We start from the raw sequence: 18,372 nt of genomic DNA, 5'->3' as shown, positions 1-18,372 counted from the left end.
TTCTTTCCCATTTTGGTCTTAAAAGCCTCCTATCCTTGGAGAAAATGCTGGCTGCGTGCACCTGACAGCCCTGTGGGCTCACTCGGCCCCTTCCTCGGGGCCGAGGGGAGGAGACTGGCCTGCGGACCTCCTCAGAGGCAGCACTGACCCTGGGAGGGCCTGGTGGGGTGGCACGGGGGCGTCACCTGTAGATCATGCCCGGGGAGCCGGTCTGTCGCAGGGAAAGCCGAGCTGGGGACCCCGTGGTCGATTCCGGATACATGGAGCTGGCCTCACTCGTCCCGACCCACTCCCTTCTTCAAGGAGGGAAGATCCTGGAGGGAGAGCAAAGAAGGAGGGGAGGCGGTTAAAAAAAGACCAGTCAGTGTGGCCAGGATGCTCTGTGATCCCGAAGGCCTGGTTCCTTGAGCATCTGCACGTCCCTCATCAGACAGACAGACAGACAGGCCCACGGGCGTTCGGGTGAGGCTGAGGGTCGAGTCCGTGACTGGGAAGGATTTCTACCCCTTCTTTCCAAGCCCCCACTCCGCCCCTCCCTGACTGCTTTTCTGAGGTTCTGGGAGCACTTTCTCGTTGCCCAAACTATGCAGAAATGGTGGTTGCAGAGGGAGTCTGTGGACCTGGGAATCTGGGCTGTCTTCCCCAGGCCAGGAAGTGGTACCATGGTCACCCAGGGTCATCCTGGATGCCTCACCTCCCTGATCCCTGACTCCTGCCCTGAAGCACCCCCTGGGCGAGTGAGGGACACGGACGGGAAACCAGGACCACAGAGGGGAGGGTGCGCGGAGTGCCAGGCCTTGTGCGCTAGGAGCAGAGCTGTCCCCAAGGCCAGTCCAGATGCTGGTCCAGAGGCCCTGGGGAAGGCAGGGTGCGTGATGTCCTCACACAGGCTAATGGGATGGGCAACAGGCAGCCAAGGGCAGGCCGGGATGCACGTGCCCTTTCCTGGGGGTGCGGCCCACCCCCCCGCCTCGCCCTCGTCTCTGGCTTTCCCTGGGCGCAGCTGCTGTGCGGTGACACCTCAACCCCCAGCTCGGGCACTTAGGGATGCTTAATGTCCAGAATTCCGAATCGCAGACTTAATCTGCCTGAGTCCCCAGGTGACGCCCGTGTTGCTTGTCCAGGGAACACACTTTGAGGACCCTTGGCCTAAAGCCAAGCTCCGGGACTAGAAGTGGGCAAACTACTGCCAGCGGCCAAAATTTTCTGTAAATGAGGTTTTATTGGAGGTTTTACCTCCACGCCCATGTGTTTATGAATTGCCCACTTGTGCTACCATGACGGGGTGGGTCATTGCAATGGAGACCATCTGGCCTGCGAAGCCTAAAATATTTACTACCTGTCCCTTTAAAGGAAAAGTCGGCCAACCCCTGTTCTAGGCCATTCTCTCCCCCACTCTCCAGGATGACACGACCCAGCACCTCTCTCCTGAAATCACGAACACTTCCTTTCCCGTGTTACCCATAGCTCTCGACCTGATGCTTCCTATTTCGCTAGCATCAGACCCATCCCCCAGCATCAGCACAAGGAACATTCTGCTTCCCTCCTGGCCACGCCCACGGCACCCACACCCTCTGCCTCGCCCCCATTCAAGGGCATCCTGCGACAGCACTCTCGCCCACCAGTCCTTCCTTCTTTATGCGGCAGAACCATCTGCACACAATCAATTACTACTTCCTCTATCTTGGGACTTCCCTGGCGGTCCAGTGGTTAAGACTCCGCACTTCCACTGCAGGGGCACAGGTTCGATCCCTGGTCGGGGAACTAAGATCCTGCATGCCACGTGGTGTGGCCAAACCCCCCCGCAAAACGACTTCTCCAGATGGAAGGAAAGATGGTGGAGGAGAAGGACATGTGCTCACTCCCTCTTGCAAGAGCACCGGAATCACAAGTAACTGCTGAACAATCATCAACAGGAAGACACTGGAACTCACCAAAAGATGCCCCACATCCAAAGACAAAGGAGAAGCCACAATGAGACGGTAGCAGGGGTGCAATCACAATAAAGTCAAATCCCATAACCGCTGGGTGGGTGACTCACAAACTGGACAACACTTATACTACAGAAGTCCACCTACTGGAGTGAAGGTTCTGAGCCCCATGTCAGGCTTCCCGACCTGGGGGTCCGGCAACGGAGGAGGAATTCCTAGAGAATCAGACTTTGAAGGCTAACGAGATTTGACTGCAGGACTTTGACAGGACTGGGGGAAACAGAGACTCCACTCTTGGAGGACACACAGACAAAGTAGTGTGTGCATCGGGACCCAGGGAAAGGAGCAGTGACCCCATAGGAGGCTGAAGCAGACCTACCAGCTAGTGTTGGAGGGTCTCCTGCAGAGGTGGGGGTGGTGGTTGTGGCTCACCGCGGGTACAAGGACACTGGCAGCAGAAGTTCTGGGAAGTACTCCTTGGTGTGAGCCCTCCCAGAGTCTGCCATTAGCCCCAACAAAAAGACTGCAGACACCAGGGCTGGGTCGCCTCAGGCCAAATAACCAACAGGGAGGGAACTCAGCCCCACCCATTAGCACACAAGCAGATTAAAGTTTTACTGAGCTCTGCCCACCAGAGCAACAGCCAGCTCTAGCCACCACCAGTCCCTCCCATCAGGAAACTTGCACAAGCCTCTTAGGTAGCCTCATCCACCAGAGGGCAGACAGCAGAAGCAAGAAGAACTACAACACTGCAGCCTGTGGAACGAAAACCCCAATCTGAGAAAGATAGACAAAATGAAAAGGCAGAGGACTATGTACCAGATGAAGGAACAAGATAAAGCCCCAGAAAAACAACTAAATGAAGTGGAGATAGGCAGCCTTCCAGAAAAGAATTCACAATAATGATAGTAAAGATGATCCAGGACCTTGGAAAAAGAATGGACGCAAAGATCTAGAAGATGCAAGAAATGTTTAACAAAGACCTAGAAGAATTAAAGAACAACAAACACCTAGAAAAATTAAAGAACAAACAAACAGGAATGAACAACACAGTAACGGAAATGAAAAATACACCAGAAGGAATCAATAGTAGAATAACTGAGGCAGAAGAACGGATAAGTGACCTGGAAGACAGAATGGTGGAAATCACTGCCACAGAAAAGGATAAAGAAAAAAGAATGAAAATAAATGAAGACAGCCTAAGAGACATCTGGGACAACATTAAATGCATGAACATTCACATTATAGGGGTCCCAGAAGGAGAAGAGAGAGAGAAAAGAACTGAGAAAATATGTGAAGAGATTATAGTCGAAAACTTCTCTAACATGGGAAAGGAAATAGCCGCCCAAGTCCAGGAAGCACAGAGAGTCCCAGGCAGGATAAAGCCAAGGAGAAACACGCCGAGACACATAGTAACCAAACTGACGAAAATTAAAGACAAAGGAAAATTATTAAAAGCAACAAGGGAAAAACGACAAATAACATACAAGGGAACTCCCATAAGGTTAACAGCTGATTTCTCAGCAGAAACTCTACAAGCCAGAAGGGAGTGGCACGATATATGTAAAGTGATGAAAGGGAAGAACCTACAACCAAGAATACTCTACCCAGCAAGGATCTCATTCATATTCGACAGAGAAATCAAAAGTTTTACAGACAAGCAAAAGTTAAGAGAATTCAGCACCACCAAACCAGCTTTACAACAAATGCTTAAGGAACTTCTCTAAGTGGGAAACACAAGAGAACAAAAGGACCTACAAAACCAAACCCAAAATAATTAAGATAATGGTAATAGGAACATACATATTGATAATTACCTTAAATGTAAATGGATTAAATGCTCCAAGCAAAAGACACAGACTGGCTGAATGGATACAAAAACAAGACCCATACATATGCTGTCTACAAGAGACCCACTTCAGACCTAGGGACACATACAGACTGAAAGTGAGGGGATGGAAAAAGATATTTCATGCAAATGGAAATCAAAAGAAAGCTGGAACGGCTTCCCTGGTGGTGTAATGGTTAAGAATTCACCTGCCAATGCAGGGGACAGGGGTTCAAGCCCTGGTCTGGGAAGATCCCACATGCCGTGGAGCAGCTAAGCCTGTGTGCCACAACTACTGAGCCCACGAGCCACAACTACTGAGCCTGCAAGCCACAACTACTGAGCCCACATGCCACAACTACTGAAGCCCGCACACATGAGCCTGCGCTGCACAAGAGAAGCCACTGCAACGAGAAGCCCACGCACCGCAATGAAGAGTAGCCCCTACTCGCCGCAACTAGAGAAAGTCCGCACGCAGCAACAAAGACCCAATGCAGCCAAAAATAAATAAATAAATAAATAAATAACTTTATTAAAAAGAAAAGAAAGCTGGAGTAGCAATTCTCATATCAGACAAAATAGACTTTAAAATAAAGACTATTACAAAAAACCAAGAAGGACACTACATAATGATCAAGGGATCAATCCAAGAAGAAGATATAACAATTGTAAATATTTATGCACCCAATATAGGAGCACCTCAATACTTAAGGCAAATGCTAACAGCCATAAAAGGGGAAATCGACAGTAACACAATCATAGTAGGGGACTTTAACACCTCACTTTCACCAATGGACAGATTGTCCAAAATGAAAACAAATAAGGAAACACAAGCTTTAAATGACACATTAAACAAGATGGACTTAATTGATATTTATAGGACATTCCATCTAAAAACAACAGAATACACTTTCTTCTCAAGTATTCATGGAACATTCTCCAGGATAGACCATATTTTGGGTCACAAATCAAGCCTTGGTAAATTTAAGAAAATTGAAATTGTATCCAGTATCTTTTCTGACCACAATGCTATGAGACTAGATATCAATTACAGGAAAAAAACTGTAAACAATACAAACAGATGGAGGCTAAACAATAAGCTACTAAATAACCAAGAGATCACTGAAGAAATCAAAGAGAAAATCAAAAAATACCTAGAAACAAATGAAAATGAAAACACGAAGACCCAAAACCTGTGGGATGCAGCATAAGCAGTTCAAGAGGGAAGTTTATAGCAATACAATCCTACCTCAGGAAACAAGAAAAATCTCAAATAAACAGCCTAACCTTACACCTAAAGCAATTAGGGAAAGAAGAACAAAAAAACCCCAAAGTTAGCAGAAGGAAAGAAATCATAAAGATCAGATCAGAAATAAATGAAAAAGAAATGAAGGAAACAATAGCAAAGATCAATAAAAGTAAAAGCTGGCTCTTTGAGAAGATAAACAAAATTGATAAACCATTAGCCAGACTCATCAAGAAAAAAAGGGAGAAGACTCAAATCAACAGAATTAGAAATGAAAAAGGAGAAGTAACAACTGACACTGCAGAAATAGAAAGGATCATGAGAGATTACTACAAGCAACTATATGCCAATAAAATGGACAACCTGGAAGAAATGGACAAATACTTAGAAAAACACAACCTTCCAAGACTGAACCTGGAAAAAATAGAAAATATAAACAGACCAATCACTAGTAATGAAATTGAAACTGTGATTAAGAATCTTCCAACAAACAAAAGCCCAGGACCAGATGGCTTCACAGGCAAATTCTATCAAACATTTAGAGAAGAGCTAACACCCAACCTTCTCAAACTCTTCCAAAATATAGCAGAGGTAGGAACACTCCTAAACTCATTCTATGAGGCCACCATCACCCTGATACAAAACCCAGACAAAGATGTCACAAAAAAAGAAAACTACAGGCCAGTATCTCTGATGAACAGAGATGCAAAAATCCTCAACAAAATACTAGGAAACAGAATCCAACAGCACATTAAAAGGATCATACACCATGGTCAAGTGGGGTTTACCCCAGGGATGCAAGGATTGTTCAATATATGCAAATCAATGAATGTGATACACCATATTAACAAATTGAAGGATTAAAAACCATATGATAATCTCAATAGATGCAGAAAAAGCTTTTCACAAACTTCAACACCCATTTATGATTAAAAACTTTCCAGAAAGTAGGCATAGAGGGAACCTACCTCAACATAATAAAGCCCATATATGACAAACCCACAGCCAACGTCATTCTCAATGGTGAAAAACTGAAACCATTTCTTCTAAGATCAGGAACAAGACAAGGTTGCCCACCCTCACCACTATTATTCAACATAGTTTTGGAAGTTTTAGCCATAGCAGTCAGAGAAGAAAAAGAAATAAAAGGAATCCAAATTGGAAAAGAGGAAGTAAAACTGTCACTGTTTGCAGATGACATGATACTATACATAGTAAATCCTAAAGGTGCCACCAGAAAACTACTAGAGCTAATCAATGAATTTGGTAGAGTAGCAGGATACAAAATTAATGCACAGAAATCTCTTGCATTCCTATACACTAACAATGAAAGATCAGAAGGTAAATTAAGGAAACAATCCTATTCACCATTGCAACAAAAAGAATAAAATACCTAGGAATAACCCTACCTAAGGAGGTAAAAGACCTGTACTCAGAAAACTATAAGACACTGATGAAAGAAATCAAAGGTGACACAAACAGATGGAGAGAGATACCATGTTCTTGGATTGGAAGAATCAATATTGTGAAAATGACTATACTACCCAAAGCAGTCTACAGGTTCAATGCAATCCCTATCAAATTATCAATGGCATTTTTTACAGAACTAGGACAAAAAAATCTTATAATTTGTATGGAGACACAAGAGGCACCAATTAGCCAAAGCAATCTTGAAGAAAAGAAAATGGAGCTGGAGGAATCAGACTCCCTGACTTCAGACTATAATACAAAGCTACAGTAATCAAGACAGTATGGTACTGGCACAAAAACAGAAATATAGATCAATGGAACAGAATAGAAAACCCAGAGATAAACACATGCACCCATGGTCAACTCATCTATGACAATGGAGGAAAGGATATACAATGGAGAAAAGACAGTCTCTTCAATGAGTGATGCTGGGAAAAAGGGACAGCTGCATGTAAAAGAATGAAATTAGAACACTCTGTAACACCATACACAAAGATAAACCCAAAATGGATTACAGACCTAAATGTAAGACCAGGCACTATAAAACTCTTAGAGGAAAACATAGGAAGAACACTCTTTGACACAAATTGCAGCAAGATCTTTTTTGACCCACCTCCTAGAGTAACAGAAATAAAAACAAAAATAAACAAATGGGACCTAATGAAACTTAAAAGCTTTTGAACAGCCAAGGAAACTATAAACAAGACAAAAAGACAACCCTCAGAATGGGAGAAAATATTTGCAAGCGAATCAACAGACAAATGATTTATCTCCAAAATATATGGATAGCTCATGCAGCTCAATATCAAAAAAACAAACAACCCAATCAGAAAATGGGCAGAAGACCTAAATAGACAGATGGCCAAGAGGCACATGAAAAGCTGCTCAACATCACTAATTACTAGAGAAATGCAAATCAAAATTACAATGAGGTATCATCACCTCACACTGGTTAGCTGGGCATCATCATAAAATTACAAACAATAAATGCTGGAGAGGGTGTGGAGAAAAGGGAACCCTCTTGCACCATTGGTGGGAATGTAAATTGATAGAGCCCTTAACGAGAACAGTATGGAAGTTCCTTAAAAAAATAAAAATAGAATTACCATATGACCCAGCAATCCCACTACTGGACATATACCCAGCGAAAACCATAATTCAAAAAGACACATGCACCCTAATGTTCATTGTAGCACTATTTACAGTAGCCAGGTCACGGAAGAAACCTAAATGCCCATCGACAGATGAATGGATAAAGAAGATGTGGTACATATATACAACGGAATATTACTCAGCCATAAAAAGGAACGAAATTGGGTCACTTGTAGAGATGTGGATGGACCTAGAGACTGTCATACAGAGTGAAGTAAGTCAGAAAGAGAAAAACAAATATCGTATATTAATGCATATGTGTGGAATCTAGAAAAATGGTACAGATGAACTGGTTTGCAGGGCAGAAATAGAGACACAGATGTAGAGGACAAACGTATGGACACCAAGGGGGAAGTCGGGGGGGGGGATGAATTGGGAGATTGGGATTGACATATGTACACTAATATGCATAAAATAGATAACTAGAGGGCTTCCCTGGTGGCGCAGTGGTTGAGAGTCCGCCTGCCGAGGCAGGGGACGCGGGTTCCTGCCCCAGTCCGGGAAGATCCCACATGCCGCGGAGCGGCTGGGCCCGTGAGCCATGGCCGCTGAGCCTGCGCGTCCGGAGCCTGTGCTCCACGACGGGAGAGGCCACAGGTACCAAAAAAAAAAAAAAAAAAAACCACGATAACCAAAAAAAAAAAACCCAAACTACTTCTGCAGTTTTCAAAAACAACAAGCATAATTTGTTGGACCCACTTCCTTCCCCACTCTTGTCCTATTTCTCTCCTTCCATCACAGGAAATGTCCTCTTGTCTGTAATTCCCCTCCCTTCTGCCCTCATGCCTCTGAGGAAGCTACCATTGCCAAGGTCGCCGTGACCTCCCTGCTGCTACGCGAGGTTCCTCAGGTTTCCACCAGTCTTCTGGCTCTGACCTCCATTGCTACGCTGCAGACCCCACGATTGTATCTCCAGCCCCCATCTCTCCCCTGGACCGCAGATGCGTGTATCCAACTGTCCACTAGGCATCTCTACAAGGATGTGAAACAAGCGCCTTGGGGCCATACGTGTAACACGAAGCTCCTGACCACCCTGTCAACTACAAATTGGTACTTGCCACGGGCACTTGCCATCTCCCTCTACAAGGATTAGATCATGTGCCGCTGCAGCTGCTGACTTTCAACATCCCCTGAAAGGAGTTCAGGGTGGAGAGCAGAAATGAGGCGCTTGGTGCTCTGAGAAAAACTGGCAGAACAGGGCTTCAGATAGTTAAATATTTTCAGGAGAAGATTTAGTGAGCCTAATTTTTGTATTTCCTCATATCTAGAAAAACATTAAAATCCTTCATGGTGATGATTGTTCCTCGTGACTAACAGAAACCTTCTGGAAAAAAATATGTGCTTGATTGCATGGACTCCCCCTTTGCCAAAATCACGTACATACTGACCTTCCCCTGACCTCTTCGGTGCAGTTTCTCAGAGCTATCTGAAACGCCGTCCCCCCGGGCCACAGTCCTCCTGTTGCCCCAAATAAAACTTAACTCTCACTCTCACGTTGTGCATTTTTTTAAGTCGACAACTCCCACTGCAGCCCTGTTCTTCCACGGCCACCCCGTCATGAGGCCATCTTCAGAAGCCACCAGAGTCCCACGCTTCTTTTTTTTTTTTTTATTTTTGCGGTACACGGGCCTCTCACTGTTGTGGCCTCTCCCATTGCGGAGCACAGGCTCTGGACGCGCAGGCTCAGCGGCCATGGCTCACAGGCCCAGCTGCTCCGCGGCACGTGGGATCTTCCCGGACCGGGGCACAAACCCGTGTCCCCTGCATCGGCAGGCGGATTCCCAACCACTGCGCCACCGGGGAAGCCCAAGTCCCACGCTTCTTGCGGTGACCTCTGCCTCCTCCTCCCTGGCCTGGCTGCCACCTTCCCTCTCTTAGTCCCCACGACAGCTTTCTGACAGGTCTCCTGGCTTCCACCTTGACCAGGAGCCAGAGCGAAACTTCCGGAACATAAATCAGATCATGTTGTTACTTTGCTCAAACCTTCCAATGGTTTCCCATTCTACCCAGAGTGAAAACACAAGTCTCAACAGCGGCCTCAGCCCGGCCCCGCCTGAGCCACGACCTCTCTGACCTCATCCCCCCCCCCCACTCACTCCGCCCCAGACACGGGCTCTGTGGGGTCCCGTGAACCAAGCAGACACTCCAACCTCAGGGCTTTTGCACCTGCCCTTCCTTCTGCCTGAGCTCTCTGATCCCTGACCTGCCGGAGGGACCCCTGACCTTCACCTCTTAATACAAAGGTCACATTCTCAGGGAGTCTTCTCTGGACACTTTATCTTAAACTGCAGACCTGTCTTCCCTACACTCCCCTGGTCCCTCCCCTGGCACGTGTCACCTTCTAACACACCTTATGTTTCACCTATTGTCTCATTTGTGACCCCAAGATGCCAGCTCCATGGATGCAGGGAGTTCTGTCGGCTGTGCTCACAGCTATGCCTTGGCACGCCTGTGGTAGGGGGAGGGCCTGGGGACTCGGCTTGCACGAGGTGGCAGGGGTGGGGACAGGGCAGCCTTCCTGAGGGTGCAATGCCCGCTCTGTCCAGCGGGGGTGTTCATGGCAGCTATAGGTGCCACTGGCCACACTGTGGGAGGCATCCCCAGGGAGGTCACCTGTCCCACTCCTCACCCTAGCCCGGACTCTGGAAGCTCAGGTCCTTCAGGGTCAGCAGTCAGCTCCTCCGCCCACAGCCGGGCACTGGCCACGCTCTGATGCCCACTTCACGTGGAAAAGAACTGCAGGCCACGAGCAGTGCTTCTGTCTCATTCCTCTTGGGGGGTTGGCACCTTTGCCACCTCACGGGGGTGGGGGGGAAGAGGATTGGTGAGGTTTCCCCAAGCCCCTGCTGAGCATTCAGGACACAGTCCAGGGCCACAGCCAACGTGCCCAGAGCCCACCTCCTTGCCCTGTAGCTGCCGCTGTCCAATCAGGAGCCACTGCATCTGCCTGGCAGCCAATCCCCAAGGAGCTGACGTCCCAGTGGGGATGCTGAGACTCCCAGGCTGCGCTGGGCTCCTGCACACCTAGGGGAGGACGGCTGGCACAGCTGCCCACCCCACCTCCACCCTGGACTGTTCAGAAACCATTTGGCAACGTGACAGGCTCGGAGGGACGAGGGACGGGAGGGGCGGCTGAGAGGGTGTGGCTCGGGGTCCAAGCTGGGAGTCCGAAGGCTGGGTCCCTCCCGTCTCCTGCACGCCCAGCTGGTCTGCGTGTGACCCGGAGCAAACCACCCGGTTTATACTTGGAGACATAAGCATGGAGTGCTCACAAAGGCCCGTTCATAGTTTCTCATGGGAGCAAAGAGAAGATACGCTCTGAGCCCAAGAGGAAAGATGTTGAGTCAATACCAGCTCTCACCCTTTGCAGGCTGAGCTGAGTGATGACAGGGGACCTAAAAGGCTCCATCTGTGGACACCGTCTTCTCTCCAACTTATTATTTTTAAAACTTTAAAACATCAGAAAAATTGTAAAACACCAGAATAGCAACAAGCCCCCATATACCCTTCATCCTACTCACTGATAATCTGCGTTTGCCTCATTTGCTTGCATGGCCTCTCCTCCCTCCCCCTCTCCCCTTCACCTCTTCCCCCTCCCTCTCGCACACACTTTTTTTTCTGAAACATTTGACAGTTGCGATCTCATGCACTTCACACCTCAACACTGCAGCGAGCATTTTCTGAGAGTAAGAACTCTACCTTACATAACTACAACACCGTGATCATATCTAAGGCAATTAATTCAATACCACCTGATATATAGCCTATATTAAAAATTTCCGCCTTCCTCCAAAAACAAGAAAAACCTCAAATAAACAATCCAGGCTACCACCTAAAAGAATTAGAAAAAGAACAGGGACTTCCCTGGAGGCGCTGTGGTTAAGACTCTGCACTCCCAATGCAGGGGGCCCGGATTCGATCCCTGATCAGGGAACTAGATCCCACATGCATGTCGCAACTAAGAGTTCACATGCCGCAAGTAAGGAGCCCATGAGCCGCAACGAAGGAGCCCGCCTGCCGCAAGTAAGACCCGACGCAACCAAATAAATAAATAAATAAATAAATTTTAAAAAGAAAGAAAGGAAAAGAAGAACAAACAAAACCTAAAGTCAGCAGAAGGAAGGAAATAATAAAGATCAGAGAAGAAATAAAATAGAGATTAAAATTTTCCCATTGATTCCAAAAAGATAGTCTATAGTTTAAAAAAATCCAGAATCCATTCCAAAAATAGATGTTATAGCTTAAAAAAAACCCACCGGAATCCCCTCAAGGTTCACCTAACCCAGCACCCCACCCCCTACCGTTTTTTCATTTTTGTTTTTCACGGCATTGGTGTTTTTTTTTTGAAAAGCTCAGGCCATTAGTCCTGCTGACTGTCCCACATTTTGCATCTGTCTGACTGCAGCCTGATGGTTAGATCTGGCTAAACCTTTTTGGCTAGGTGTGTCCTTCTGGCGCATCAAACCAGGATGCACACGCGCGTTTGTCCATGACGGGCAAAGCCAGGGCCTGCCACTTGGTTAAGGCAGCTTCCGCCATGGCACAGAGTACTAATTCCTTCCTAATTAACCAGGAACCACAGGGAGGGCTCTTTGAGGCTGTGTGAGAATGCAGTTCCCCTGCAACCTCTCACTGTGTTTTCTCCACTTTAGTTTTCCCAGAAAGGTCACTATGCAGCCTGTTAGGGCTCCGAGGGCAGAGGACGCGAGAGGGCAGGAGGCCGAGTTTAAATGGGAAGAAAACACAGAAACGGATTCCTGGAGTCTTAGGCTGACATCAGAGCTGCAGCCCCGTCCAGGCCCTGATGCTCAGACTCTCAGGGACTGACCAAAGGCCCCACGGGGCCTCTATGTGACTCTGGGGCCTGGGATTGGCCCTGAGACTCGGGCTGGCGGTCTTCTGGAAAAGTGGACCCATGACATGATTTTAAACATGGACAAGCACATTTATACACACAGAGGGAACGCCCCAGAATAAACCAGATGCACTGTGCAAAATGTCCAGGGTCACAGCAGACCACGGTGAGGCGCCCTTGACCAGGACACACGAGCTCTCTCTCTCTCTCTTTAAGCCTCAGTCTTCTCATCTGCAAAATGGGGGCCTGGCCTACATGAGCCTCAATTTCTCTGTTGGAGCTAAGAATAAATGATTATATTATTCTGGGAGCTAATGTGCCTGGGGGTGTCCAGTTCGGATCTGCAAGTGGCGCTCTCTCTCTCTTCCTCTCCCTCTTTCTCCCTCTTTCTCTGATCCCTTCAGCCTCAGCATTAAAGATGGAATCTGTAGCCTCTCAGAGTTGATGAGAGCTACTGGCACGAGATGGGAAGTATTCAGCGCATCCAGGCGAGAGGAGAAAAGGAATTCACAGCTAAGCCAAGAAACCACAAAGAAAAGTCAGACCGAGCCCATGAGTCCAGGGACACACAGTGATAGGAGATGCTTTCTGAGCGAGCCTGCTTGGGGGACCACCTGTTCTGGCTCCTCAGACGTGCTGGTTGGTGAGCTGCCATCTGATTTGCATAGAAGGAGGGTATGAGGGTCTAGGAGATTGAATCATCGGTCCCCATTCCTGGCTCCTTCCGTATCCATGTCCTTTGCCGAGTGACTCTGCCACCTCCCCCCAACGTGCACGCATGCATACGACACCCACCCCGCCTCCACACACACACAGACACACCCTTGGGCCAATGTGGAGCGAGCAGAATGACGATATGCCAGCTCCAGCCACAGGAGACTTGCCCTGGAGCCCCTGCCATCATCACGGAAGAACCTGCTCCAGACACACCCCCCGCTGGTCTGAAGAGGCCGAGCTCACACGCTAGAGCCACCCGGCCCGGCCCGGGCATCACGCATCGACCTGCGACGTGGAGCCAGCAGACCCACGAGTGCAGACAAACGAGCCTCTCTGTGGCCTGCCACCAGGACTGTTACGCAGAAGGCGAATGGAGTTTCAACTTTAGCACTGCTGGGAGCCGTTCTGCTGTGTTTTAGTATTCAGGGTCATTCTCGTTACATTAAATTATAACTCCAGTGGGAGGCCGGGAGCTACTTCCGGTTACTGGAAAAGGATGCCACAGCTGTCCCTTTACCGTAGGTTCTGGAGCACAAAACTTGGGTGATGGGAACCTTCATGTAGTGAGAGTTCACGTGAAGCTAGCCCTTTGGGCTCTGGAGAGGGTGACTGTTTCTAAATCGAAACCTTGCCGGGTCGACACCCGTTTCCATCTTCTTCTGGGGCTTGGTGGATGACACAATTCCCTCCTCTTTGGGTGACCCAGGAGACCACTCCAGGTGGTGGGGAGGGAGGTGAGGTCCAGTTGGCGTTCAGATCTAGCCCTTGGTTTGCATCGTAACTCTGCCATTTATTGGTGTCTGACCTTGGGCAAATCTCCCAACCTTCCGAAGTGTCAGTTTCTCCACCTGTGAAATGGGAGGGTAACAGGAGTCCCGGAGGAGCTGATGTGCTACCAGGTGGGGGTGTGCGGTGATGACCACGGAGGCTGGAATCCGCTCGTGCCCGGCGCTGGAGGAGCGAAGGTGCTGCCCGAGGCCTGGGAGTGCCTCTCGGAAAGTCCGCGATCACAACTCCTTCCTGAACGTTTGCACCGCGGGCCAAAGGCAGGTGAGGTCACTCTTGCACAGAGGCATCTGTCCCAGAGGCAGCCTGCTCCCAGGCAGTGGTCCTGCCTTCCAGAAAATCACTTTTCAGGGTCCTCAGACTCACTGCAACCTCTCCTTTTCCCATGCTGCCTCTCTCCCCTGCTCTCAGAAGTCTTCTCATCTTCTCCAGCTCCCCAGAAAAAGGCTCATCGCTTACGGAGGTGGCCAGCCATGCACAGGTATGACTCGCTGTCACGGGGGGCCCTCTGGGGCTGCATCCTCATTCTGGATCATCCTGGAAGCTCAAAGCTTCCCGAAGGCTTGGCCCTAGATCGCTGAGGTCTTAAGAACAATGACACTGTATGAGTCGTCTGCTGCCACCTGACAAGGGTTGGAGGCTTACAGCAACAGATATTACTCACACAGTTTTGGAGTCAGGAATCCGGGACTGACTTGGCTGGGTGGTCTGGCTCAGGGTCTCTCCTGAGGCTGTGGGCAGGATGTCAGCTGAGGCCACCATCTCATCTCAGTGCTCCTTGTCTTTGCTTTTTGCTGCACCGTGTGTCTTGTGGGATCTTAGTTCCCCAACCAGGGATTGAACTCAGGACCTGGGCAGTGAGACCGTGGAGTACTAGCCACTGGGCTGCCAGGGAATTCCCCTGAAGGCTCCTCTTCTTAGGTGTCTCCTGCACAAGGCTGTGCGCAGTGGGCCTCAGTTCTGTACTCCTTGGGTCTCTCAGGCCGAGGCAGTTTGCTTCTCCCAGAGCAAGGGATGGAGAGAGAGAAGCTGCCGTGTCTTTCTTTATTGGTCACAAAGACCAACCCTAATACGATGGAGTGGGTGAGGACCAAGAGGCGGGGCCGCTGGAGACCATCTTGAAGGTCACTCTGCTGTGACACCAGTTATGGACTGTTCCTCACCTTCACCCCGTCCCCACTTGCCCTGAGACCACAGGGATGTCGGCTCCTCCAGGGCAGGGGCTTTGGCTCTCCCGCTCACTGACGTGTCCCAGCAGCGCCAGGCACATGGCCGACGCTCCGTGAGCTCTGACTGAGGGACCGAGGAGGAGACGCTTACGGCACGTGGGTGTGACAGGCGTGTGAAGGGCGTTGGGTGATCTCCCCGGAAGCGTCAGGAACCAGGGCTAGGACTTAAGCAGCTGCTTTTCAAACTGATGTTACTTTGCATGTTGCTTCTCGAACCCCGTAAATCCCTTCTACCAAAGCCCTGAGGTATGGCTCTGACTGTGACACGGCATGAAACCACTGCCCTTTATGGGCCCAAAGCCTGTGGGAGCCACGGCGGCCACAGGGCGCCTCGAGGAGAGACAGGAAGAGGTGTAACTGCTCAAAACCACACACATCCGGGAGAGCGCTTGTGTAACACCCCCTTCCGCTCTCTCCCAGAGGCCAGGAGCTCCGAGACAGGAGCCAACTCTTCTCCTGTGAGCAAGGTGGGTGGCAAAGAGCGAGAGCTGCTGAACCTGCGTGCACTTGGGGTGTCCGTTCTGCCTGTGGAGTCATCTTGGAGGACAAACAGAGAGGCCCAATTGCCGGAAGGGGCTGGAGGCCAACACTCACACTCCCAAACAGTACCACCCAGATCTCGCTCAGATTCAGAGGGAGCTCGGGGTGGGGAGAACGGGCAATCGTTACTGGGGGCTGGGGGTCACGGCCAGGACCCCCCCCCCGCCCCGCCCTGCTGCTCTTGGCCAGTGAGAACCTCAGTCTCTCCTCTAAACTCGTGAGGCCTGAGCCGGCGGGACGAGCGGCATGGAGACCCCTCCCCAACCCAACACTAAAAAGCACGGACCTCACGTGGTCAGACCACGGTGGAAACATCTGGACCAGCCACAGAGCCCACGGCAAGACTGCCCGACAGGGCGTCTGCTCACGCGTCTAACTGATGCCCCATTAAGAATTCCTTATAAAGATCACAGACTGGAAGTTTCAGTCTTTCCAAAGCAACCTTCAAGCACCTGTTCCCTGATACGAACGAGTCAACCAACACAGAGCCGTGGCTGGACGGCTCAAATTGAATTGATTCCACAGCAAAAAAAAAAAAATCAAATCCCAGCTCTCCCAAAGCAACGGTGGAAGGCCTTTCCCCTGGTACAGCCCCCCAAGATCCTCACCATGGCTGAGGCGCCTACTGGCTGGGCGCCTTCCGATCGAGGGGAAGCCTCGCTGTGGCTCCTGGTTACGTCAGGGCTGCGCACGGTGGTGGTGGCGGGGGGGAGAGGTGGCCTGCTGGGGTCAGCAGCTGAAGGCCCCCAGTCGTGGGGACAACCACCTCCCATCCCTGAGAGGAATGGAGGCTTGGCTCACGGGGTGGAGGGGCCTCGTCCCCTGGCCACGGCTCCCCCATCTCCATCTGCATCCCGGTGACCACAGGTGGAAGGGTGTGGTCACCGAAATCTGGCCAGAGGGGCCTCAGTGCTCTACAGACCATGTGAGCTGCAGCGGGTCAGGGCAAGACGCGGGAAACAGAAGCCCGCACGTGCTCCGGAATCTCCGTAATCTTCCCCGGGGGCCCAGGCCACAGGCTTCCCTGCGGTCATTCATTCAGCAAACGTTAGAGCTCTCCTGTCCCAGCCCGGGAAGCTCACAGCCTCCTCCCCGTGCGCCGCCCTGGTCTCCCGCGGTGACCACAGCCTGCACCAGTATCCTGCTGGGGCCCAGAGTGGAGAGGACAGCAAGGTCGGGGAGGGAAGCAGCAAGAAGCTGGGCTTTTCCGGGCCGGGAGGGAGCCCCTTAGGCATCAGGGAGCCCCCCTGCCCCCCCACCCACCCACGTGGTGACCATGGGCCGCCCTTCCCAGACAGAACTGCAGGGTGGGGAAGGGATTCAAGGGGTCCTCGGCCACCCTCCCCTTTGCATGCGGGATCTTAGCTCCCCAACCAAGGATCAGACATGCACCTCTCCCTCGTGCCCCATTGGAAGTGCGCAGTCTTAACTATTGGACCGCCAGGGAGGTCCTCGCTTTGTTTTCAAGGCGGGGACCCTCACTCCTTCCGCCTGTGAAACTACTTTGCACTCAGAGATGGGAACCCAGGCTGGGGGCTCCCGGGAGACAGCGGATGGGCAGGAACCTCTACCAGAGCCTGCTAGGGCCCCTTGACAGCTGTGCCCTCACCCCCCAAGGCTGGACAGCTGTGCCCTCACCCCCCAGGCTGGACAGCTGTGCCCTCACCCCCCAGCCTGGACGGAGGTGGCCCTGCCGCACTCTTGATCTCCGGGCAGCTCCTTGCCCCAGGGATGAAAGCACAAGCCAGCAGCCCCGGAGGCAGAGCCGTGTCAGATGCCTCCTCTGAGTGCCACCTGCTGCGCCCCCCTCGCCCGCCACCCAGCAGTCACTGGGTCACGGGAGGCCTGCCGGTCCCCTTCAGGGAGGACGCCTGCAGCCTCTGTGCCAGCCAGCCACGTGGGCTCGGCCTGGGTCCAGCAGGGCGTCTACAGGGGTGGCTGCAGCCAGTCCTGCGGGGGCACAGGGCCTAGGGGGCTGCTGGCCTGATGAACCCAATCCCTGCAGAGGGAGCTGGGGTCCCATCCCCTCAAGCACAAAACCCATCCTGGGAAGCAGGGTCCCCGAAACGCCCTGGGTACCTGCTCCTGGGTCAGAACAGCCAGAGACAAGACCATCCTGGTGTGTACGAGGTGGAAGGTGAACACCGCAGGACCACGGGGCCGACCAGGAAGCCGGTGGCAGCGAGCGACAACGTGGGGGACGCTCAGCTAGCCAGGGCCCCGGCGAGACAGGGTGTGGCCTCTAGTCGCAGGCGTGCCCCGAGGAGGGCCCCAGACACCCCGGCCTTCCTGACAGTGCAGCAGCTGCCCTGGGCAGGCAGGGTGGGGGGAGCCCTTTCTGCGGGAGGGGGAGGGGACAGACACACAGCCACCAGCTAGTTCTGGGGATGTTACAGTTCCTGCTTATCGGCGCCGGCTCTGTGCCCGGGCTGGGCTACGCACCTTTTACCCACGTCCCCTCATTTGATTGTCCCCCCAGTCCTGGGGGGGTTACTGCTGCTCCCCCCACTCCATCGATGATGACCCTGAGAGTCAGAGGTCAGGCCTATGGCTAGGATTTGAACCCAGGGCTGGGCCGATTCCAGAGCTGTGCTCTGAGGTGAGCACTGCTAGGATGC

General features: G+C 51.1%; 1 protein-coding gene across 1 annotated transcript in view; it reads right to left on the bottom strand.

Annotated features, from left to right (window-relative positions):
- Positions 1-18,372, bottom strand: part of KCNAB2 (potassium voltage-gated channel subfamily A regulatory beta subunit 2) — a 97,241-nt gene that overhangs the window by 55,993 nt on the left and 22,876 nt on the right. Inside the window, exon 2 of the mRNA XM_060013348.2 lies at positions 186-314. Coding sequence (XP_059869331.1) covers positions 186-262 — 77 coding nt within the window. The 5' untranslated portion in view covers positions 263-314. The remainder of the gene's footprint in view (positions 1-185; positions 315-18,372) is intronic.

Source organism: Delphinus delphis, chromosome 1, assembly GCF_949987515.2.
Source record: "Delphinus delphis chromosome 1, mDelDel1.2, whole genome shotgun sequence".
Taxonomy (NCBI): Eukaryota; Metazoa; Chordata; class Mammalia; order Artiodactyla; family Delphinidae; genus Delphinus; species Delphinus delphis.
Note: the sequence above shows the minus strand (reverse complement) of the source record. Positions and strands in the feature narration are given on the sequence as shown.